Source organism: Gavia stellata, chromosome 23 (assembly GCF_030936135.1).
Source record: "Gavia stellata isolate bGavSte3 chromosome 23, bGavSte3.hap2, whole genome shotgun sequence".
Taxonomy (NCBI): Eukaryota; Metazoa; Chordata; class Aves; order Gaviiformes; family Gaviidae; genus Gavia; species Gavia stellata.
In genome coordinates, this window is record NC_082616.1 from 445562 (window position 1) to 469437 (window position 23876).

The following is a 23876-nucleotide window of genomic DNA, read 5'->3' on the forward strand; positions in this document are numbered from 1 at the left end:
CTGCCTGCATTTGTCAGAGGAGAAACCCTGTTCATTTTTTATCCTTGATCATCTAATAGCCTGTTTCAGGATTGCCTTTTGGTAGGTACCCTATACTCAGAAACACGCTGAAGAAAACGGTGAGGCATTAGAACAGGAGCTGGAGTAACTGGTGTCGGTGCACCTCAAGTTCTCGTGAACGTCGCTTACTTACGTAGCATTTCCCTACGGACCAGGTAGCTCGGCCACACTACAGATCAGTCTTGCTTTGCTGGCTCTGCATGTGTCTTCTTGTCTCGCTGGGGGCTTCAGGATGTCCGAAGAAATCACGTAGCGGATTTTGAAGAGGTTTCTCTGAAGCAGCTCTAGTTTGAGCTCGTTCTGAGCGCTACCATGGGCAGCTTCCACTTGTAACGTGGGACCGCTTAGGCACTAAACTTCTTGGATTAGCGTTTTGAGGGGCAGTAAGTGGTGTTAGCGCCTGCGATCAAGTGATCTTGACTTAAGCTTAAGTCAAGCAAATTCAATTGTGATTTCCCTGCCTCCCATACGCTGTTGTCTTTTGTGTTTAGAAGCTGATTTATGAGCTCTCCTCCCAGATGAATTGGGGGAACCCGCGGTTCACAAATCTCAGTGGTGAGATTTAGAATAATCTAGGAAGACAGAAGTCTAGGTTGTGATGTAAGACCTGAAGTACAAGACTTTATATCCATCGTGACACTTACTAGTATTGTTATGTCTGCATATTCTCATCATAAGTATAAATATATTTCCGTCACTGTCTTCCTAGATAGACACTTGCCTGACAGCGTAAGAGAAGGACTACCATAGTCTAAATTTACACTGCATGAGGAGGATTTCTTTTGCATCTGTTCGGAATTTCCTGGGTTTATAAATATCTAATCCTTGTGTTATGCAACGGGTAGAACAAAATACCTTGTCTTCCACTTCTTGGTATCTCTTCAGAGCTCGTGGCCTACAATGTAGAGTACTTTTTCATTACAAACTTCCCTTAGCAGCCTATTTTCCGAGTTTGTTTTCCTTGAATGGCCAGGATACTGCGCCTATAGTATTGTGAATCATTACCGTTGTTATAAACCAATATTTTCTCGTAAGATTATTAAAAAACACAACAACTGTAATACTACTGATAATCAGAAATCTGCACCTCCTTCCTATAATAATATAGTATTCTTCACAGGACGCTTTATCTCAAAAAAAACCCAGCACGCTTTTATTTAGCATCCTCCCGATTTGTTCATTAGGGGGCACTGCACGGCTACAAGAAGAATCGGTGGGATTCGTAGAGAAACTTTAGATGCGTTTCCAGTGATGCCATTTCACTTCCCATAACCTCCTCTTCCAAACTGGCTGGGGGCAGTGTGAGATGAAAGTCATTGCTGTAATTTAAGCTCAGTTCTAAGACGGTTTTTGATAGCAGTTTATGGTAATTATACGATGCTTGAATATAAACTTTCAAATTCCTTGTCGATGTGTAGAGAAGCGTCTTCGTAGTAGTTCAAGCACTGTCTGATTTGCAGTTCGTGTTGGTCTTAAGCATAAGATGCCTAATTCTGCACTCTGCTTTCCAAATGTTAAACCCGGAGCATAATTACACTCACCGGGCTTGGATTTAGTTTGTATATACAGTTGGAAATATGGGTTACTTTCAGCGGATCCTGATGGGGAAATATTAGTCTTAAACATTTGCTTTCTCTCCAGCACTGTGTACAAACGTCTATTTTGCTTTTGGACATGGACTTTTCTGTGATGAACACCAAAATTTTTGCAACCGGAGAGAAATTGCTGTAAAAAGCGTTTTATAAACTCAACGCAGGAGCAGAATGCTCTGCAGTAATGAACATTAATCTGTACCAGTATGTTTCTGAAGAGAACCTACAGGGAATAATGTTTTTCCAGGTATTTGAGTTGATAAGGTGCTACATTGAGAAAACTCCCAATACTTTATAGGGGTTTATTTTTCTGTTTGGTTGGTTTAGTGCTCCCTTTATACACGTTAGCCTCTATATGCATGGGCTTCTTTTAAGATTTTTCAAAATTTCAAAAAACTTTCTGCTTTTGGGATATGGGCCATTTTTGTTCTGCCTTATGCTAGACACCATGCATCTGTGTTAGTTTGACTGGAGCATTTAGATTATATATAGACAGTATTAAAAATAAGCTTTGTTGCACGTTGAGCCTAATTTTCATCGATTTTTGTTCTGTGTTTTACTTGCTTTTTGCCCTGTCTTCTGTGGTACCCTTACAAGCAAATGGCAGAATGTTGTAGGATCTAATAAGGCTTATTTTCAAGGAGACTAGGCTAAAATAATCTTGTCCGTTGTTGTAGGGTAGCTACCCAGAGATGATAGAAAATCCAGCCAAACGCTTTTGACGGAAGTCGGCAAAGAGGCCGTGCGCGAGGCAAAGAGCCTCCTTTGAACTCTGGCGCAGGAAAGATGCAAATGCAAAATCTTCGGGGTAGTTACACGTCGTCTTAGCTTGCTTTCAGGACTTCTGCCAGCCGTGCTGCGCCTGCCTCGTTTCTCTGAAGTCCTCTCTGAACCTGGATGATCTGCACAACTGAAGCAAAGGGAAGATGATACCTCTGTGTTAAATCTAGAGAGCAGAGGAATATGACGAGGGTAGTCTGCTCCTTCTTGGAGTGATGTATTCTCCCTGAGACCTTTTGGGAAGTAATGCCTGTTGTGGTGCATTGTCAGCCCTATTTCCGTGGTTGTCGCATGAGTAGGCACTCGTGCCTGATGCCACGGAGGTCAAGAGTATGACAGATTACTCTACATGAACCAAAGCTGCCTAGAATAATCTTTGTGGTCATCCTTATGGCTGAAAACATTAAAAAAAGTAGTCTTTGGCATTGACAGCCATTGCACTGAATGATTAACTCTGGTCAGGGAAAGAATTAATGCTATTCTATGACCCATTCAAATGTCAGATGGGAATATGTTGTATGCAGTTGGATTTTGGAGGACAATACTTACATGTCACACCGGAAGCAAACAGCGCGATTGTACCGTTTCCAAGGGTGTCTGTTACTCCGGTCCATGCCAGCCTCCTGCTTCACTTGTACCACCTCTGTCAAACCAACTCTTTCAGCGGTGTGAGCCAGTTCTTGCTGTGTGACAGTCTGAAACACTTGTCTCTTAATGATCTTGTAAATGATTGTTATCTCAGTTTTATGTCTAAGCCGCAGCTGTAGTCAACAATTTTTTCACTAACTATAGTGTGAAACATTTTAATGCTTAAATGAAGATTTAAGACGAAGGTCTTAAACATCTTGGGATAAAAATATGGCAGAGCTTGTTTTAGAAAACAAGATATCTGTCACAGCGATAGTTAAGCACAAAATATTCCTATTAACCCTTATCGTCCAGTTTTAGTTTATAACTTTATTATATATTTTTGTTCTTTAAGAAAAGTTGAGTTAGGATATGAAGGCATTAATGTAGCTGTGTACTCAGACAGGGACTTACGTACCCTGATTTTACAAGCTGGCCGTGGTTAGGTGCCCCTGTGTTTTCTGATGAACAGCCAAGCAACCCCTCCATGGAGGCTGAACATTTACTTCTCCCCACTGTCTCTCTGATTATTGTTTTTCCCCTTTCTTTTTTTTGCATGAAAAAAATCCCAGTCCTGGTGGCTAATAAGCTGACACAAGCCAGCAGCAGACCCTTACGGCACCGAAGGCCCATACCGCTGTATGAGCAAGCGCGTGGCCATCAGGCGGAGGGCTTCCTGTTGACGCTGGTGTCTTGAAACAAGCCCACTGGAAGGGCTGGTCAAGATGACACGAGGAATGGAGCGTGTGATAAAGGAGGGGCTGTGGGAGTGGGCTTATTCATTCCGGAGAAAAGGAGATGGGAGGTTAGGTGGTACCAAGGAGGAGGGGAAACCTTCCCGCTGTCTTTGGCTGCGTGATAGGGTGGGGAAGACAAATACTTCTCGCAGCTGCACAGTGCTTCCACATACTCCGCTATGAAAAGTCAATAAGGGAAATCCCGATAAGCTAGTAGGAAAAAAAATTTTCACCATGAGGGATTTCAGCCATTGGAACAGATCATCCAGAAAGGTTGTGGCCTCTCCATCCTGAGAGCAACTCAAAACTCACGATGGCCTTAGACAACCTGATCTGTGTCGAGCGGTTGTCCAGCTGTGTTGAGCGGTTGTTGATCTGTGTTGGCTCTGTGGTTGAGCGGGAGGGTGGGTAAGGTAATCCCCAAGGTCCCTTCCAGCCCGAGTTAGGCTGTTACCGGTGAGGTGAGAGCCCTTGTGATCTTCTGCTTGTAAACGCGATGAAGGAGTTTTGCGTAGCTTTTGGTCCAGCTGGCCTGTTCCCGGAGTGTTTATATGTGTTACAAACGTACAGACATCCCACAGGTTTGATCTTGTGCTGCGGAATGGTACGTATGGGGATCTCCTTCCTCACTTGTTCCTCTTCAGTTTTAACACCTCTAACGGGTTCCTTTTTTTGGAGTTGTAAGGTAAACTAGTTTTGAGGTCAATAACGTGTGCCTGAGTGCGTCTGTACCTGGGGGACTGGTGACTGCTGCTCTTGGTTTACCGAGATTAAGCTCTTAGCCCACAGTTGGCTCTTGCCCGGGTTGTCATGCACCTCATTATTGCATTAATGACAAGCAGGAGCATGCAAATTCAGCAGACGGTTGCATTTCTTCTTCCTAGGTCAAACTTCTGGATTTGCACGTACTAAAATGCTTGTAACGCTTTTTGTATTTGACTTTCGATGTTCACAGCAATTGGAAGAAAAAAGTGAGGATGAAGAGGATAAAGAGTGCTTAAAGCAAGCAATAACGGCCCTATTAAATCTTCAAAGCAGTATGGAACGGATATGCTCCAAAAGTCTTGCAAAACGAAGGCTTAGGTAAACATGTTTCCATTTTTCCTGCTTTCTGCTCTTAATGCTTTGCTATAAATCCAGGGCTCCCAGTTTCCTCTTTTAGTAAACAATGAACAAAATAGTTTGTGACAAGCCTGCTTTTTCAGAGGAAGTGACATCAAAGCCAAGATAATTTGTTATTGTTTTAAAACCGTTCTAATTTCTACGTGTCCTTGCACACTGGTAGTTGAGACGCTCTGAGAATTCCCTGGTAAGTAGAAAGTTACGGCATTTGTGGGTTGATTACGCTCGGATAACAAATATCCACCTAAAAATATTGCAAAAGTACATTTCTGTGTGATTAGAAGGGAATGTTCTTGGGTTTGAAACTACTTCATCGGAAGAGGTTTTTGTGCAACGGCTAGTTAAAATTGCCACTGGCTAATAGAAATAAATGCATAGATAACTCGTACTTAGTTGCACTGTCGTAGCAAATTCTTGGATTACAGTTATCTGCTGTTTGATTTAATGCTAATATATGGGCAGTTATTTAAACATGTTCAAACTTCGCTTTTGCTCTTAAAACCATTTCAATATTTTCTTTGCCATACAAGTTCTGTGCTGCAAGGTGTCATCTTTAGGCTCGGACATGAATGCCTTTAACAGCTTCTTTTCTCCGAGCGTGCTTCTCTCAAATTAATGCAGTCTAAAATTGTTTGTCAGCTATGGAAATGAGTGGTTTGTTAGGCTAAAAAGCACTAACGTCTCGCCTGCTTCTGGTTGCCTGTGTTTAGATAGAACATTTATTGCACAGAAGATAAGTAGAAAATTTATCAGATGAGGTACTTAAGAGAAACATTAGTCAAGGCTTGCAACGGCGCTGGTGCTGAGTGCTGGTTTTGCAGTGCGATTTGCATTCTCAGTGGAATTGTCACCACTCAGAAAGATGATCTTGTGTTTTTGCTGTTAGCGGTGGTTGTGGTTTTTAAATACACGTATACTAATAGGCTGCCTTTCTCCTCTTCCTTCCCTGAAGTGAGTCTGCATGCCGATTCTATACTCAGCAGATGAAGGGGAAACAGCTAGCAATTAAGAAAATGAATGAAATCCAGAAAAATATTGATGGTTGGGAGGGTAAGGACATTGGACAATGCTGTAACGAGTTCATCATGGAAGGAACGCTCACACGTGTGGGAGCAAAGCACGAGAGACACATATTTCTATTTGATGGCCTGATGATTTGCTGTAAGTCAAATCACGGCCAGCCAAGACTTCCTGGTGCTAGCAATGCAGAATATCGTCTAAAAGAAAAGTTCTTCATGCGAAAGGTACAAATCAACGATAAAGATGACACTAATGAGTACAGACATGCTTTTGAAATCATCTTAAAAGACGAGAACAGTGTTATTTTTGCTGCTAAATCAGCTGAAGAGAAAAACAACTGGATGGCAGCATTGATATCTTTGCAATATAGAAGCACGCTGGAAAGGATGTTGGATGTGACAATGTTGCAGGAAGAAAAAGAGGAGCAGATGAGATTTCCAAATCCTGAGCTTTATAGATTTGCAGAACCTGACTCCGAAGAGAATATTGTGTTTGAAGAAAACATGCAGCCCAAGTCTGGAATCCCCATCATAAAGGCAGGAACCGTTGTCAAGCTCATCGAGAGGCTGACCTACCACATGTATGCAGGTGAGGCGCTTCATTCGTGTAGCCAAAACTCAAGGTGGTGACTAGTTTATGCTTCTCTCTGTGTTAAATACATGCAGCAAAAGATATAAAGCCTGTAGAAAGCAAATCTGCTTTGCAGGGCACGTGTTCTAACATGCTTCTTGAGTTCAGGTTTTGAGAGCTAAATATGCGCCTCCGTAGCGGTTAAAAACACGAATCCTGTTTGGCAGAAGGTACGGGGATATGCGTGCGCACGGGATCTGGGAGCGCTGAGGTTATTCTCATGCAGGGGATGGGGGGGTGGCGGGGGACTGCAGGAATTGAGCTCTAGACAATACTTTTTCCTGTATGCCCCAGGCTACAAGAATTGCCTTCCCTGGAGGCTTCCAAAGCTGGGTGGCACATAAGGTGCCAGCGTTGTGGGAGAGAATTACGGGCCCGGTGTTCTCATTTAAGGGTTGCACTCTTAACTAATACCTGCGTCCGTGCTGGTGTGTAATGAAAAGACCAAAGAGCAGCTTGCTAGCAGCACTCACTTGCATTATTTGGCCTGGGAACTTGGCCTTAATCAGAATTTGAGTGGGGATTTGATTTAAGGGCTTTGGGTTTCTGTTTGTGGTGAAGAAACATCGAAGGTGTTTATGTGATCAGCCAGTCCAGCCTCAGGGTGTGGAGTTTTTCTTGATAATTTCCCAGGATTTCATAAGCTGTGTTGAAAAGCATGGGCTTGGGGGTCGCATTTGGATTTTTTGTGTTTTTTTTTTTTTTTTAATTCTACCTGTATGTCAGTTATTCTAAAACTTCACTCGTCTTGGCATTAGTGCTTCTCATATTCGGCTGTAGATCTTTTTTTTTATTCTTTCTTTTTCTCTTTACACTCTGATTACCCTAAATTGTTCTTTTGCAGCTCAGTCCTGGAAATGCTGTATAGACCAGGAATATTTGTTTGGAAGAAGTGGGGAGTAAGCAGAAGATAGTTAGTGTAGTTTAGTACTTTTGTTTATTTTTAAAATGCTTGTAAATACTTCTGTTTACGCCGTTACTTTTATTGCTCTTCTCCACATTTCCTTCAGTTGAGCTTTCCTAACATTTATTAGAAACCCAAATGCAATATCGTGCTGGCAGTTCTCACCAGAGCGGTTTTGTGCCTGTCTTCATTTTCTTGTAACTTTATAAACTTTTAGCTCTTGGCTTCAAATTTTACAGGCATTATTTATGACGTAATTTTACGGTTTTGGAAGTTAAACTAAAATGATTCAGCCTTAGAGAAAGGAAGGCACTTTTTTTTTTTTTAAAGCTAACATTGTATTTGGCAGAGAATTAGCCAAAACAGCACTTCAGTAGTGCCCTTATGAACATTTGCTCTGCTTTGGCTAACTTGCGCCCCATTGAGAAGTGCCCTTTCCGTAGGCTTTGGGACTTGGGTGCCGTCGCCTTGGCGTTGCTCCAGGTGCTGGCAGCGCTCTCCACGTGTTGGCTCTGTCTAGGGAGCCACGAGCTACATTCTCCACTTCCATAAACCAGAAAAGTTTGTGTTTAAGGAACACGTGGCTTGTTGAAAGACGTCTCTCGTATTCCTTTTTTCGCGTCTGCATCTCTTTTTGGCCTTTCTGGCAGATAGGACATCAAGGAACGATTCAGATCAATTGATTAGATCCACCTTCGTCTCCAGTCATTGAAATCCCTGCCCCTATTTAATAAAGCTTCAAGTACGTTGCTTGAAGCCTGACGTTGTAGGTTTACGTGACGTGGACCAAACTACTGTATGGCAAAGCTGAGACGTGGGTACTGTGAGACAGGCTGAAAGACTTTGACCGAAAGAATAAAAATGGTTGTCTTGTGATGTATTTAGCCTCTCTTTGTAGCCTTAAAGATCTTAACGCAACATACCTGGACCTGGTGCTGATTTGCTAGGTTGCACATCATTTCTCAACACCCTTCTCTCTTATTCTGTACCTTCTGTTTTGTAATTGGTTTTCTGTGAGGAAAAAATGTCGTTGTTCTGTGCTGTCTTTTCCCGGGGAACGAAGAGATAGAGATATAGTGACTCAGCCAAAAAATGCTCTGTTGTACAGGAAACATGCAGAGTTTTGTCGCATTTTGAGATGCAGAGAGTGGGGCGACAACTTTCCGTAGTAACCCTTTAGCTCTTCTTTCGTACGCGTATTAGCTGAGCTCAAGACTTCTCTTTTGCTCGGAGACGTGGGAAGATGAGTACTCTGGTGATATCTAGCCAAACAGCTACAGACTGTAGAAATGCTGTTCTTGCCCTACATAGGGCTGTGTATGCATGATTGTAATCTGAAAAGATTTTATCAACCCGATATTCATATGCCAGAATAGCAAGCCTTTACTTTTTTGAGGCGACTTTTCTTAAATACGGTGTGACTGGTTACGGCAGCCCTTGATCTGACAGTCTAGAGACAGTATTTACCATAGTTGTGACTCTTCTCTAGGTGTTTATCTTTGTAGGTCAAATCCTACAAGGAATAATTACAGCAATAATTACAGCTATAATCGCAGCGGCGCTACCAATTCGTTGCAGGTAGCTGAAGAGCACTTTAATCAGCTGCATATTGAGGAGTATCTGGGCTGCGTTCAGACCATAGTCAAATCAGGTCTCGACTTCTCTGTCGCCTGTGGAGATCCACACGGTCCATCTCATTTGTAGATACGGGTGTTGGAGCTTTTCTTTTTCTTCCCTCGCCTCCCCAACAACGCACGAACCAGCTGAAGGATTTCTCCGCGGCACGGGGACAGCCTGGCTCTGAGCAAGCCACGCTGCCGGGGCGGCTTTCCATATATTTGACATGAGAGAAACTGCCCTACGATGAGAAATTCAGGTTCTGGCCCTATTTCCATAGTCTGGTGGTTTTTACTTGTTTTAATGTGTTTCTGCGTTCATTATCTCCTGTGCCTGATTCTTGTTTAAGAGCAGCTGGGTTAGGTGGTACCAAGATTTGAAAGTCGTGGCAATTTTTTTATCTGCAGGGCAGTGCTCTTCTATTTTTAAAGCTTTGATATGTTAAGAGTGCTTGTGCGTCATCGTAGTGTCCGTTTCCTTTCTTAAGGAATTCAAGGGTGATTATTTATAAATCCTTGTAGAACAAGTTATTGTTCTTTTTTAGCTTTCAAATTGGCTGTATTGAAGAGAGAATTATCACATGAGCAGACATCCTGACTAACTAGTGGTGTCTGTATTTTTTTTTTTAACGCTTGCTCCTATATTGTACACTATTTCGAGTTACAGATTTTGCTAGTAAGATAACAGGGTTAGATTTGATTTTTCTGATCTACTTCATTTGAAATTCAATATGTATTGTGGATTTAAACCCTGACCCTACCTGTAAATAACAATAGCTGTGACTCAGAGCTTGCAGTGATTGCTGGGGAGGCTTTCTTTTTCATGTAGACAAAATCTATTTAGGGTGGATGCTGCGTACCCGACGCAAGCTGTGAGAACACGAGGTGCTGTGCTTACTTCTACACTTGTTTCTTAGGACAACAAAAACTGTGTGTTTTCATGATGAGGATGATGGGGAGAGGGATGACATTCTTCACGCAAAAGGATTTGGAGTTTTGCCTTTGGACAGGACTTTAGACTGTACGGTTTCAAGGAGAGGTGGGAGAGGCGTTACGATAAGAAAAATGGAGTAACGAAGGACGTAGAGATGGTAAAGCAGAATAGCCAATTGTTTAAGAAATGGAATTAGCGTACAACAGAAACGCAAGGAAGGGCTGGGTTATACAACACACAGTTCATCCGTGCGACGCATTACAGTGACCTGTTGCCCATATGAAGAGAGAGGTAGAACGGTCATTCAAGTGGACGAGATGCTGGTAAATAGTTAAGGAGGATTTTATAAAAGCTTTTAAAACCCCATATTTCAGGAGACAAGTCGAATGGCTTAATATAGTGTTAGCTCAAATAATGCAGACGGTTTTTTCTTCATTACAGCCCATGGGAACTCCTGCTTCAAATCCTGCGTGCTCCTCTTCAGCCACTCTGTTAGCCAAATTCCAACTGGGCTTTGGTTTTGAAATCTGTATATGGCTTTAATACGCAAAGCCGTTGCCACCCGCTCATTAATTTTGTTCGGTGATAACAATGTTAACCTTGTTTCTAGCCAGCTGCGTGCAGCGCCAGCGTGCTGTCACTGCGTTTCCTCGTACTTGAAAACAAATGGGTTTGCTTTTGTAATTAAGGGAGACGCTTTGGTTTTCTGTTTCGAATACTTGCTCGTTTTTAAAACGCATTCGAATCTTTCACGTGAACTGATCTGTAATTAGGCAATTTAAATGAAATCTGTTGATTTTCTTGAAGTGAAATAAATACAACCTCAAAGTATAGCTGTCAGTTAGCTGAAAAAATACCCCGCCTGCCTTAACCACGACTGGTTATCAGTTGTACCAGTTTAGGGAAATCATTCTCCGCTTGAAGAGGCCATTTCTGTCCAACGCAAAGTTACTTGCTATGTCTTTTGAGTTATCCTGTCCTGATCATTGTCACAACCAAAGCTGTTTACTAGATGGCTCATAAATAAAATAATCTATTATTTTTAAAGGTGTTGAAAGATAATCCAGTCTTTTAATAAGTGAAGGGCAGGAAAAAGTCATTGTTGTGAATTTTCAACAGAATAAAAATTGTTTTTCAATTCTGCTTTGTATTGCTAATTTAAGAGGTTCTGAATTTTTACCAAAGCAATTTTGGTTTACATCATCGTCTCTGTAAATTGATAGGCTGGCATCCTTATTTTTAAAGGCTAGTTAAAGTTATTTTGAAGTGTAAAAATAATTAGGTAATTGCTGACATGAGCGTAAAATTATTCTTTGTCTTAGATCCCAACTTTGTTCGGACTTTTCTCACAACATATAGATCCTTCTGTAAACCTCAAGAGTTGCTGAGTCTGCTAATAGAAAGGTATGCCACTGTTAAAAATATTGTTCATGCGAAGTGCAAATTATTTTTTTTAAAATTTTTCCGTTGGAATAGAGTTTGTAAGATTCTTCTTTTCCAGTTGGTTTTCATTCGCTCTAAACACTTCTTTAAAAGTTGTCAAATTCAAGGACTGCAAGTAAAATGTGCAAGTTACACCCAGAAGCTTTAGGATTGTTCATGTAGCTCCGGTAACTTCCAGCATCCCCCAGTTTTGTCTTTGAAATCTGTATTATTATTGAATGTAGCAAATCCTCCTATGTGCTTACCAAGACGTAAGATTGTGACATGTGGAAACGTTCTGAATTTCGAGCTCTCTTTAATCAATGCTTTATTCGTGCGCGCTGTGAGCGAGATTAGTGTAATGGGAGCCTAGTGCTTACACCCATCCTCTGTGCTAGATTTGAAATTCCAGAGCCTGAGCCAACAGAAGCTGATCGTATTGCTATGGAGAACGGAGACCAGCCTCTTAGTGCAGAGTTAAAAAGATTTAGGAAAGAGTACATTCAACCTGTGCAACTACGGTGAGTATTGCGTCAGTGTGAGCCAAACTGACTCCTTTAAGTCTTTTGAAGTACCATCTTTTGGATGCAGTGGCTCTTTGTGATACCAGCAGCCTTTCTTGGAGCTGCTTGGATAGAGAGCGTGCGTGGGCAGTCAGCCATTGGGACCTTGCTACCTGAAAACCTGGTGGGAATTTGAATTCATTGCATGAAAAGCCTTGGGAAAGGCTTGTGCTGAGTTTCAGATGATTACTGTGCAAATTAGTTTCTTCCACTCGCCATTTTTTTTAAATCCATGTTTCTGCAAGGCTGTACAGCATAAGTGTGCCACAAAGGTGTAGGCAGAGAACATTTTAGACAGTGTTCTTTTTATGAACAATAGCATTACTCTGACTTCTTTAAATTTAAAGCAGACAAATGCTTATAGCTGGTAAAATGCAGACAGGTAGAATAATTGCATTTGGTCTGCTGATTCTGGTATTCCTGTGAGCCCTCGCCCAATAAAAGCCTTAACGCTAGACATGAAGATAGACGTATTGTAGAGTGCTTGCTTATCCTTTGCTTTTGCAGAGTATTAAATGTATGTCGACACTGGGTAGAACACCACTTCTACGACTTTGAAAGAGATGCTGATCTTCTGCAACGTTTGGAGGAATTCATTGGAACAGTAAGAGGTACTTACGGTTTCTTAAGTGCTGGCATTTATCATAAAGCATCCCTTTTCAAAGGTGTGGAATGAGATCACTTTTCCCTTCACTGAGCAGATAAAGAAAACCAGGACCGACTGCTTATTAAATACTTCACAAAGAACATAAAATAAATTGTAATTTTAAAAAAAAAAACCAACTATTATTCAAAGTCTGGCCCCTGTTCAGAGGAAAGAATGTTATTTACATCCTGATAAAGAAGTACTGGTTTTGTTACAAAGGGGCTGAAATAATGAAAAATAATAACAACTGAGTAATGATCAGGACAGAGTGATTGCTTCGATTGTCCTCTTAAACTGTACACAGGGGTAATTTTTGTCAAGGTTTGGTGGTGGACACCACTGTGTCTTTGAAGCAAGGGTTTCCAGCGATTTCACAGTGCATATAAGAGCTGTAGGACACCTTCCAGTTGTGAGTGTACACATCTTTCCCGTTCCCTTGTAAGGTAAACCAAGACAGCTACAGGAGCAGTTTGTAGGAAAATATTATGTTAGAGAAGTATTTAAGGGTTATTTAGTAATTAAAAAGAGGGGGAGAATGAGCCAGCTAGTTTAATGTGGGTTACTGGTACATTTTCAATGGACTTGCCATCTCATGCATGACAATTCTTACAGCGTAGAGCTAAACACGCATTTGGCCTTTGGGTTTTATTCTGAGCTTTGATGCTAAACGCAGTAGAGAGAGAAGCTTCTCCCTGTTTGTTATTTTGCCCTTCTACGTTATCTGAGTTAAGCATGTACTCTTGCCCGAAGTATAAAGTTCAGGGTGTTTACAGAAGCGCATTCTGGGCGAAAGAAGGTTAGTTCCCATAAACTCATTGTAAAGTCAGAAAAGAAAGAAAAACACCCGATGCGGGTGTTCGGCAGGAGCCGAACTTGGGTGTTCTGAATTGTGCTTGGGCAAACTTGGCGTGCTCAGCACTGGCTGCGGAGGAATTCTTCTTTATACGTTCGAATGCTTTGAGACTTGAGTGAGAACACCACTGAGGCGCTTCTAAAGAATATATGGTTGCTTTAATTTAGTAGGTTTGGGGTTTAAATCCAAAGATCTCTAAATTACACTGACCTCTTTGGAAAAACGCTATTAAGAGTAACTAAATAGTAATTTTCTCTCTGTGTGCCAGGCAAAGCGATGAAGAAATGGGTTGAATCGATCACAAAGATAATCAACCGGAAAAAACAGGCACAAGCCATTGGGCCGAGTCACAACATTACTTTTGAGAGCCCACCTCCGGCGATCGAATGGCACATAAGCAAACCAGGACACACAGAGACTTTTGACTTGCTCACTTTGCATCCAATAGAAATTGCTCGGCAGCTCACTTTACTTGAGTCAGATTTTTACAGGTAACTTTCCTCCATTGAAAAAACACATGACACAAACCAAAATATTCTCCAGCATGAAATTGTTTCTGCGGGCCCCTGCTGTGAAGCCCCACGGTAGGTCAAGGGACTTTACCAATGCTGTATATTAATTGCTATTTTTTCAGAAAAAAATTCCTAAAAACCAGGATTTGTCTCATCCCTCCCCAAGTTAACATGCAGTACGTGTGACTGATGCATACTGTTAATTGCATTGTGCTGCAGGTTTCTCTTGATATTTTCCAAGTGGATCAACCTTTGAGAAGTAGGAACATTAATTAAATCAGTTTTCTTCATATCCTAGTTTGTGAAGCAAATTATGGACCGGGTCAGATCTCACCAGCTGTCTGTGAGAGGTTGTTGAGGTGTTGGAAGCTCACATTTTATTATGGTGAACGAGATGTAGACTTCGTTCTTCATTTAGATGAACAGAGGTGGTTAATAGTCACATAAATTAAGAAATATTTACACACTAAAAAGAAGCGTAGAAATACCAGTCACTTAGTCATGTGGGGAACCTAACATTATGGAAGGGGTTTCTTAAGGGATACCTTAAGAATTTATTTCCAACTCTTAATTCCAAATTCACTGGAAATAAAGAGGTTTTGGGAAAATAAGATCTTCTTTCCTGCTTTTAATTACATTTTTTGATACATGCATCCACTCTCTAGAGCTGTGCAGCCATCTGAACTAGTTGGAAGTGTGTGGACAAAGGAAGATAAAGAAATTAATTCTCCCAACCTTCTCAAAATGATAAGGCATACAACTAACCTCACTTTGTGGTTTGAAAAGTAAGTGACTTTCCTGAATCTGCATCTACTCCGTTTCTGGACAGTTACAGTCCATTCAGAAGTATACTGTGAAAAATTCTGTTCTGGCGAATTCTGGTTTTAAGTTGTGTTTAGATGCTACAACTGGTCCCTGCGAGAATTTTACCATAATGGTCTCAGGTTTTTATTCGTAGAATATTTTCAAATGTTTATTCTCTAAACATTTTCAGAACTCTGTCAAGTAATTTGATAAACTTTTCATATTTGTTTGTGTTACGACTTGATTTTGGAAACCTCATTAATACAAAATCAAATGTTCTTGTGTGTTTAGATGCATTGTAGAAACAGAAAACCTAGAGGAAAGAGTAATTGTAGTGAGCCGGATAATTGAGATCCTGCAAGTTTTTCAAGAGCTAAACAACTTTAATGGCGTCCTTGAGATTGTCAGTGCTATGAACTCCGCAGCAGTGTATAGGTTGGATCACACATTTGAGGTACGGTGAAATGTTTTCCATTTTTGGTATGGAAGTGTAATGCAGCGCGCCTTAGCTACACTAAAAGCCTGTCTTTTCAGGAAGCGTGTCCTTCAGAGAAGGAGCAAGGAAGGTAAAGCCCCCAACAAATGAATCAATCGGGGTGTAATAGAGAGGATTTTTTTTCTTGGTTTCAGAAGCAAGAAAGCAATCCTCACTTAAAGGCAGAAAAAGGTAGCAAGATTCTGAGATGGTGGGGCACTGTCCTCATGGTCACTGACCTAAATATCGGTGGGAGACCATCACTCTCAGTATTGCTCCTGGGCTACACCTTTATCCTGTCTTTCCAAACAACCTGTTTCATCTCTCTTTTTAGCAAATTCCAAGTCGCCAGAAGAAGATTTTAGAAGAAGCTTATGAGCTGAGTGAGGATCATTATAAGAAATATTTGGCAAAACTCAGGTCCATTAATCCTCCTTGTGTGCCTTTTTTTGGTAAGTACGTTTGGTTTGAATGAGCTGTAGCATGCGCAAACATTTGGAAAGTATTCAGCTAGGGGACTAAACGGAGTATAAACGATAGCGACGAGTCAGTTTTAACAGGACAGTTGGGTTTGAATTCCAGGTGCCCAGACATATCTGTGAAAGAAAAATTAAAGTGACTGTTAATTGCAGGTATTATTTGCAGTAAAAAGAAGTGTATCTGCGATATCTTATTTACTAATTTTTACTTTGAATGTGGTTTGAACTGTGTTGTGCCCATAAATGCCTTAAATGGAAGGGCAGTCACAGTAGAAATATTATTGCCATTGACTAGTAGAGAAAGAAGGACCCCCTTTCCCATCAAGAATTCCAAGAAATAAAGCTGGAGTTTTAATTTTTATAGTTTCTTACCACTAGAGTCTAACTTCTATTAAAAAGTCTTGTTTCTATAAAAACAGTTTGGGAAGAAAACCGCCTCTTTATCATCATACTTAACAGTTCTTCTTTCAAGTAGATTGCTTGGAATTTGTGAAGTTAAGCACGTGTCATTCCTGCTCTTTAGCAAACTACTTGGTCGTTTGCTGCAGATCAGTTCCAACTCTGGACATCACGCTTGTCCAGTGTAGGCTTCAGGCCAAAATAGCGTTGATGGCTTTTTTGACCTTTTACAAATTGAGGAAAGATATACTGCAGAGCTCTGCAAAGAAAGATAAGATCAACTAAGAAACCTCCTGTCCTGCTTCAGAGATGAGTAGAGGTTAGCAGGATCACACGTGAATAGCTTCTGTTGTTTCTCTCAAGTTATACTTAGAAGAGTCATAATGATGGTTGCAGATATATTATCTGTGGACTTGAGAGCGCTCTTTTCTTTCTGATCTTCAAATGATGTGATGCAATTATGAAACCAGGAGTGGAGAGTGGAACAGAAGAATAAAACCTGAAAATAATTTTTTGGAGCTTAGCTGGGGTCTCTAATGGAGTAGAGCTGAACTGAGGCAGAACAGTTGAGAGAAAGCACTTGAGTTCGGTGTACTATTGTCTTGCAAAATGCTAGTGGTGTTCAGTTGTGTGAGCTCCCTAAACAGCAGAAAGATGCAAGGACTTTGAGATATTGACGCAAACAAGGCAGCTTTCTGGAGAAGGCATACTGAAGTATTTAAATTGTTGCCCTTATTTGAAAATTAGGTGCAGTTTTCTTATTGACCCTAACAGAGGATTTTTCTAAATAACTGGAGTGCGCAAATGAAATTCTTTAAGAATGCTTTGTATTCCAGTCGTGTGGTTTGTACTAGATGTTGAGAACCTCTTCTGTGTGCTCTGCAGGGATTTACTTAACTAACATTTTGAAAACAGAAGAAGGCAACCCTGAATTTCTAAAGCGTCACGGGAAAGAACTTATAAACTTCAGCAAGAGAAGAAAAGTAGCTGAAATAACAGGAGAGATACAGCAGTACCAGAACCAGCCGTATTGTTTAAGAGTGGAATTTGACATCAGGGTAAGTGGCGTTGTTTCCTTGAGTCTATGCGCTGAGCTACTTTTGTGGTGACTGTCAGCTGATAGACCGTAAGGATAGACTGAATTCACACAGATGCAATCAGGCTGAATCAGAGGTGAGCAGAAGGCCTGTCATAAAACCTCTTTCAGGTCTCACTTGGAAGAACGGGCAGAAAGCTCGATGCTCGCATGTTGGTGGGGTCTTTTTTTTCCCCAGCTACTGGGACGTTGATAGATAGATCTTCTTAGTGATCAGTGTTAAACAGGAACAGAAACTACCAGATTCTCACCGTCCTTCACTCAGTTGTCCAGTAAGCCCAGTTGTCTTTTTCCTCCTCTGTTACAGTGCCTTTATGTTGCCAGGTTTACCTGATAGCACCGTGTTTACATCATGTGTTAGTGGTGATGATGCTCACATTTTTCTTTCTCTTGGTATTTGTTCTCCTTGGTCTGTGGGGTTCTCTAAATAGTCTCTCTGTTTGCTTTCCTTTCTTCCTTTATTTTTTTAAATATCTTTTGAGCTATATACTTCCAGAGAGTCATAGGACAGGTTATCTTAAGAGATTCTGCAAGATTTTCTTTGGTTATTTGTTCTCCTCAGGGTTTGACAGAAGGCATTGTGAGAGCAGTCTTCCCTGCATCAGTGTAAAGATGAACTACATACAGCTGCTTCTGCAGATGTTTGAGCTGACTTGGTCTGATTTTTGCACTGCAGAAAGTATTTAGTGTACTTGCGCAGTGGTTTTCAGGCCAAGCATAGCAGTAGCAGTGCCCAGCAAAGGGCTGGCAACAAACAGATTTAATAACTTAAAAATCTATCGTTACTTCTGACTCCAGCATTTTCTCTCTTCTCTGGAACAGTTGGGATCATTTGTGCAGTAGATACAAACAGTACTAAGCTACTAAGAAGTAGCTTAGCTGACAAGTTTTCTACCTTCTTGTATTTCAGAGATTTTTTGAAAACCTGAATCCAATGGGAAACAGCATGGAGACAGAATTTACAGATTATCTGTTCAACAAGTCACTAGAGATAGAGCCCCGAAACGTCAAGCCTCCGCCAAGATTTGTTAGTATTCAATTTATTTTTTTATTTTTTTTCAAAAAATGCTTACATTTGTCTTTCACAGATAGCAGAAGTCATGTTAGATCTCTGACTTCATAAATACAAAGCTACATTTAGGTGATCTTGTGGCCTTTTGATGTTGTTTGATACCATCTTTTTTGTCATTTCAGCCCAAAAAATACAGCTATCCTCTCAAGTCCCCAGGTGTTCGTCCCTCTAATCCAAGGCCAGGTACCATGAGACATCCTACACCCCTGCAACAGGAGCCGAGAAAAATTAGTTACAGCCGCATCCCAGAGAGCGAGACTGAAACTACAGCATCTGCACCAAACTCTCCCCGAACGCCTTTGACCCCTCCGCCTGCTTCTGCTACTTCAAGTACTACAGACGCCTGCAGCGTGTTTGACTCGGATCCTTCAAGTCCTTTCCATGCAAGTAGGTGCTAAGAGTCTACCATGAATGTGCGTATTAGATTTTGTGGTGTTAAATAGGTGAAATCGTGTTTAATCTTCTAAAGTGACTATAGAAATAATTGCTTTTGTCTCCTTGGCGGCAGCAAAAAATTTCAGTGTGTTTTATTTCTTTTTTTTAATAAGTTTTTATTGTAAAGGGAGAAACCAAACAGAATTAGGTGTGTTACATAGAGAGTATTATGTGTCTTTGGAGAAACTGTCAAAACAGAAGGCAGAGATATATCCTTAGTGCCCATACATGTCCCAAACAAACATTTGTGGGATTTGCTGCCATATATATATGTTATGAATGTATTCAGTGAGTATCTGTTTGATGGTGAGCAATGAGAATAAAAACGAATGCTTTGTGGGTGCCTTATTCTGCTGTCTGCCATTCCCAATTGGTTTCAGTACACATGGATGGTTTTCCCGCAGAACTTAAAATCGGTATTTCTCTGCTTTAAATCCATCAAGACCCATCCACACCTATTTTTTCTTCTGTCTTCACCAACATACAAGGAAGCTCATATTTTATGGTCTGCTTTCGGTAATTTATAATGGACATAGCCTCCTTTCATGTATGAGGGCTTTCAAAAGAAGTACAAGGTTAGTCCTGCGTTCAGCTGGTTGGCACGAGGAGGTGAAATCACTTGCTAGAAGCAGAAGTTGCTTTGCAGAGCAGTGATGTTGCTGCGTGTCCAAGCCAGGTCTCTGGAATACCTCTTCAGAAGAAGATACTTCTTCACTGTTGGGTTGGCCCATCGACTGCAGGTGTAGGATATTGTTTCGGTGCTGTTGTGATACAAGAACAACTTTGTGGTGTGGTTTTGGTCTCGAGGATTGCTGAAGAATGTGCGGGAACTGATGGCCGCAGAGATGATTGCAGCTCAGAAAAGCAGTTTGTCTGGAAGCTGCAAGTTAGAGGGTTGTTTCATTGTCTTTCTTTAACACCTTCTTGATTCATGCTGCTTTTTATGACCAGTTACTTTATTATTTATGACACCTTTATTGGCAGCAATGAAGGAAATATACTGAGTTGAACAAAAGTTCATAATTATCAGAATCTTTTTTTTATGTCCACTAGGATCTGCTTCTGTGTCATCCATAAACTTTACCAAAAATTCAGATGAAGCTCATGTCCCCCCTCCAGTTCCTCCACGAAGACGACCAGAGTCTGCCCCAGCTGAATCCTCCCCATCAAAAGTAAGTAAGGAGAAAAAAGGGCATTTTTTCTGGGAGCAGAGGACAGGGTATGATAGAAAAGTAACTCAAACATAGTACATGTATTTTTGAAGAACTGTATGTGGAAGAGTAAGCAGCCATGTATTTCAAGCCTTCACAGCTCTGCCTCATTATGACCTGATCCCAAACGAATGAAAATTAACAGATGGGACCAGAATTTAGGGTTAGAAGTGTCTCTTGTCTACTGATCTGCTGCTCTCAGGCCCTCGCATTGCCTGTGAGAACTTGAGGCTTCAGGCAGATGTTTCCATCTGCGATAATTGTCCCAGAGTATCATTTTGGGATGTATGAGTGGGGTTAAAAAACTGAAGAATAGTAATGATGGAAAGTGATGTCCTCTGAAAAGGTTCGTTAGAATATTTGACCCTGATGCTGTGGTGCTCAGTGCTTTCTTTCCCTTCTTGATCACCCATCCTGTCTGCCTGCCTGCTTAAGCCGTTGCTACATTTTCCTTTTGCATTTGTCTGGCATTCGGGATCTGAGCCAGCCTTTGTGGCAGACGGCGTCAAATGTCTCTTGATTTCAGTGGGAACTGGTTTGTGACTTCAGAGAATTGGGTGGATTTGAAAATCCCACTCAAAATAACTTCGGAGCATGCGTGTCTTTGAAAGAGGGCTTGTATATGGCTCTTCAGCAAGTTGTGGTTTTCAGACTACAGGTGACTATGCTGTCAGCCAGCTGAGTTTAACACATCACGTTCCTACCAAAATGTAATTGAAAATGTCGTACATGTGATAGGGTGTTGGAAACCAATTACCTTGTCCCTGTGGTCTGCAGCTTGGGAACTGTTCACTTCAATAATTCTGACTACTTAATTCCGTCTTCTGAGCGTAGTTTATTTTTTTTTCCCTGTTCGGCATCATCTGCCTCTCCCTTTTCCTCATTGTCTTGGAGAAATATCTGGTGTTATTACCCAGCCCAAGTGCTTGTTACTGGGGAGGTGGTGGAAGATACCCAGACCTACCCAGCAAGCAGACCTGGAAGTAGCATGCTTTGACCATTCTTTGCCTTGCCTTTGTCCCTCTCTGTGCATCTTCATTCCTTCCATCTTTGGCTGTTAACTCATGTAGCGATATACCCCTGCTCTCCCCCTGCACATCCAGTCTCTGTCTTTTCTGTCCGCATCACTCTGAGAAACATGTTTTTCAGGCACCGCCACTCCCTTTTGCTTCCTTACTCCCCATCTTCATCCTGCACCTGCTTGTTGTGCCTCCTCTTTAACCGGGTAAGAGCAATCTGCAGGGCAGGAGCTCTGCTTCCGTCTCACAGCAGGGTCCTGTTCTTTACTGCCACTCTAAAATTTGATTGAATGAAATGTTTGTGTACCTCAGATGACTTCTGCGCACCTGGACAGCCCACCAGCAATCCCTCCTAGGCAACCAACCTCTAAAGTCTATTCACCAAGGTACTCAGTGCCTGACCGGACCTGCATCTCTGACCCCCCCGAAAGCCCTCCTGTGTTACCACCACGAGAACCTGTGCGAACTCCAGATGTTTTCTCTAGCTCACCACTACACCTCCAACCTCCACCCTTGGGGAGAAAAAGCGAACTCGGTAACACCTTTTTCCCAAACAGTCCGTCTCCGTTTACTCCCCCTCCCCCTCAGACACCTTCTCCACATGTAGCACGGAGGCATCTTCCCTCACCGCCTTTGATACCCCAAGATGTCGACCTCCATTCTGTTGCTGGACCACCCGTTCCTCCACGACAAAGCACTTCTCAGCATATCCCAAAGCTTCCTCCAAAAACTTACAAAAGGGAGCACACACACCCATCGATGCATCGAGACGGACCACCGTTGCTGGAGAATGCCCACTCCTCCTGAACTACCCCTTGCGCTGGGAGTCGCGTTTTCCTGGTGCTACGTCTGTTGCTGGCAATGGATGCACTGAACCTGGTGGTGCCAAGGATTTGGGATGTACATGCCAAACACTAAAAACTCTCCAATAGATTGGAAATACAGTGTACAGAAATGGAATTGCAGAAACAGACGTTCTAGTGGAAAAACCGGTTAACTTGCTGTTCTTGTTTTAGTGTGCAGGACATTGTTCTAAACTAATTGGACAACTGATTGTACCAGAAAACAGACTTGAGAGACTTCTTTTGCCAATGAGCAGAGACTGTGTTTGTGTAATGATCAATAATGTCCAGTACAGGAAGGAAAAGTCTTGTATCCATCGGTTCCATACAGTGGCACAGTTTTTGGAATGAAAACATTATGCACTTTTTTTAAATCTCAAACAGGGAACTTTATATCCTTCTTAATTTTCCTTTGCTTTACTCCCTGCTTTAAAATACCTTCCTAAAATTGTGAGAAGGACTGTGAGGAAGATCTGTGGTACCTAACCGAGCTAGAATTAAGGCAAAGCACTGTATTGCGGTCCTGTTTACAAGTTGTTACAATGAGTAGTAGGGGGTACCTAGGCTTCACCAAAGAGGTACTTTATTATTATTTTCTGAAATATTATGGTGCCAGTTCAAAAATAAATTTTTGCCAGGAAGCATAATGTCTAATTATTGCTTTCTTTAGATAGAGCATATGAAAGTCTTACATCATTAAGATGACAGCAATTTTTTTTTTAAAAAGCAGCACTATCATCCGAAGTAAATATACTACTACATTTAGAAGACTGTTAATCTCTGCTAGGTTATGTCATGTTCTTTTTAAGGTTTACTGATAATCCATTTCATGGCTAGTAGCTATTCTTTTTCAGTCATGCCATGAAAACAGTCACTTGTGAAAAGGAGCACTCACTGGTCAACTTCCATAGCTATTGTCATGTTTTACTAACAATAGATTAATCAGCATACATAGAATTGCCTTGCAGTTGCATAAATCATGTGTATATAGTGAACGTTGCATAAATATACTTGCAGATTGTTTTTAATTTAATTGAAATAAAGATACAGATATGTTTGGCTGACATACGTTAAATTATTACACGGACAAATGTACAACTCAGTTTTTCAGTTAAGCACTGAAGGGGATAAAAGCATGTGTAGTGGGACACATTTTTCCTAGTTCAGTGTATGTATTCTAGTAACAAGGATCTAAAGAGAAGTCGGTTTTGGCATGTGTCACGAAGTAAGAATTTAGTAATAGCTGAGAAGCTGGGTTCCTCCCAAAGTGAATTATTATACGTTATAAAACTTCTCACACTCCTGTATGACACTTGTTAGAAAAATTCAACCTTGTATTAATCTTTACAGTAGCTTTCATGTCCATAATACACATGATGGACGTCTACTGGTATAAGTATCATGACATGGATTATCCATAAACCTGTGTACTGCTCTTCAACTCTAGGCAATACTGTGACAGTAATGCATGGCGGTTATTGAAGAAAGAAGCTCTAGAATCTCCACTACAGTACGTATGTGAAACGTAAAGTATCTCATCTTCAGTTAATATGGCTCATGTGTCAAAGTGAAATTCTATCACATTTCCTCTTCGGAAGAAGAACATATTTCAGCGTCTTGGAAAGCTGTGTCATTAGAGATGGTGCTAGTCGAATGATGATGGAAATCACCTTTTTGATGCTTTCTGCAATGCCATTGATCAGTGTCCCGTGAGCCTTTAGTGTGGTCATTACATTTTAGAAAATGTTCTGATTTCATCAACAAGAACGGCAGTTTTCATCATAGTCAAATGTTGAAATTTGTCGGTCTTATTCCTTCTTTGATGTCTTTAACAACGTTGTTTTGAAATTTTTTCCTGGCAAAAGAAGAAAAAGTGAAGATCTCTAAACCTTGGCTTCAGAGGAGAACATTATATGGGAGCTTTGTACAAATCCTCAAGCTACAGGAGGCATAGTTTAGGTTGTTCTTTGGATATAAACACCATGATGGGCATACTGTTGGCGATGTCATCTAAATTATTAGCTCA

The 23876-nt window shown here is 41.2% G+C and overlaps 1 protein-coding gene across 2 annotated transcripts in view; it reads left to right on the top strand.

Moving 5' to 3' along the window:
- Positions 1-22903, top strand: part of SOS1 (SOS Ras/Rac guanine nucleotide exchange factor 1) — a 51650-nt gene extending 28747 nt beyond the window's left edge. Inside the window, exons 9-23 of one of the 2 annotated variants that reach the window (XM_059828506.1) lie at positions 4752-4879; positions 5871-6526; positions 11345-11426; positions 11843-11965; positions 12515-12618; positions 13775-13997; positions 14684-14803; positions 15114-15276; positions 15632-15749; positions 17061-17233; positions 18182-18298; positions 18466-18734; positions 19430-19433; positions 19795-19950; positions 21321-22903. In XM_059828506.1, coding sequence (XP_059684489.1) covers positions 4752-4879; positions 5871-6526; positions 11345-11426; positions 11843-11965; positions 12515-12618; positions 13775-13997; positions 14684-14803; positions 15114-15276; positions 15632-15749; positions 17061-17233; positions 18182-18298; positions 18466-18734; positions 19430-19433; positions 19795-19950; positions 21321-21815 — 2931 coding nt within the window. In that variant the 3' untranslated portion in view covers positions 21816-22903. The remainder of the gene's footprint in view (positions 1-4751; positions 4880-5870; positions 6527-11344; positions 11427-11842; positions 11966-12514; positions 12619-13774; positions 13998-14683; positions 14804-15113; positions 15277-15631; positions 15750-17060; positions 17234-18181; positions 18299-18465; positions 18735-19429; positions 19434-19794; positions 19951-21320) is intronic. The other variant, XM_059828507.1, reaches the window with a different exon arrangement.
- The last annotated feature ends 973 nt before the right edge of the window (positions 22904-23876 follow it).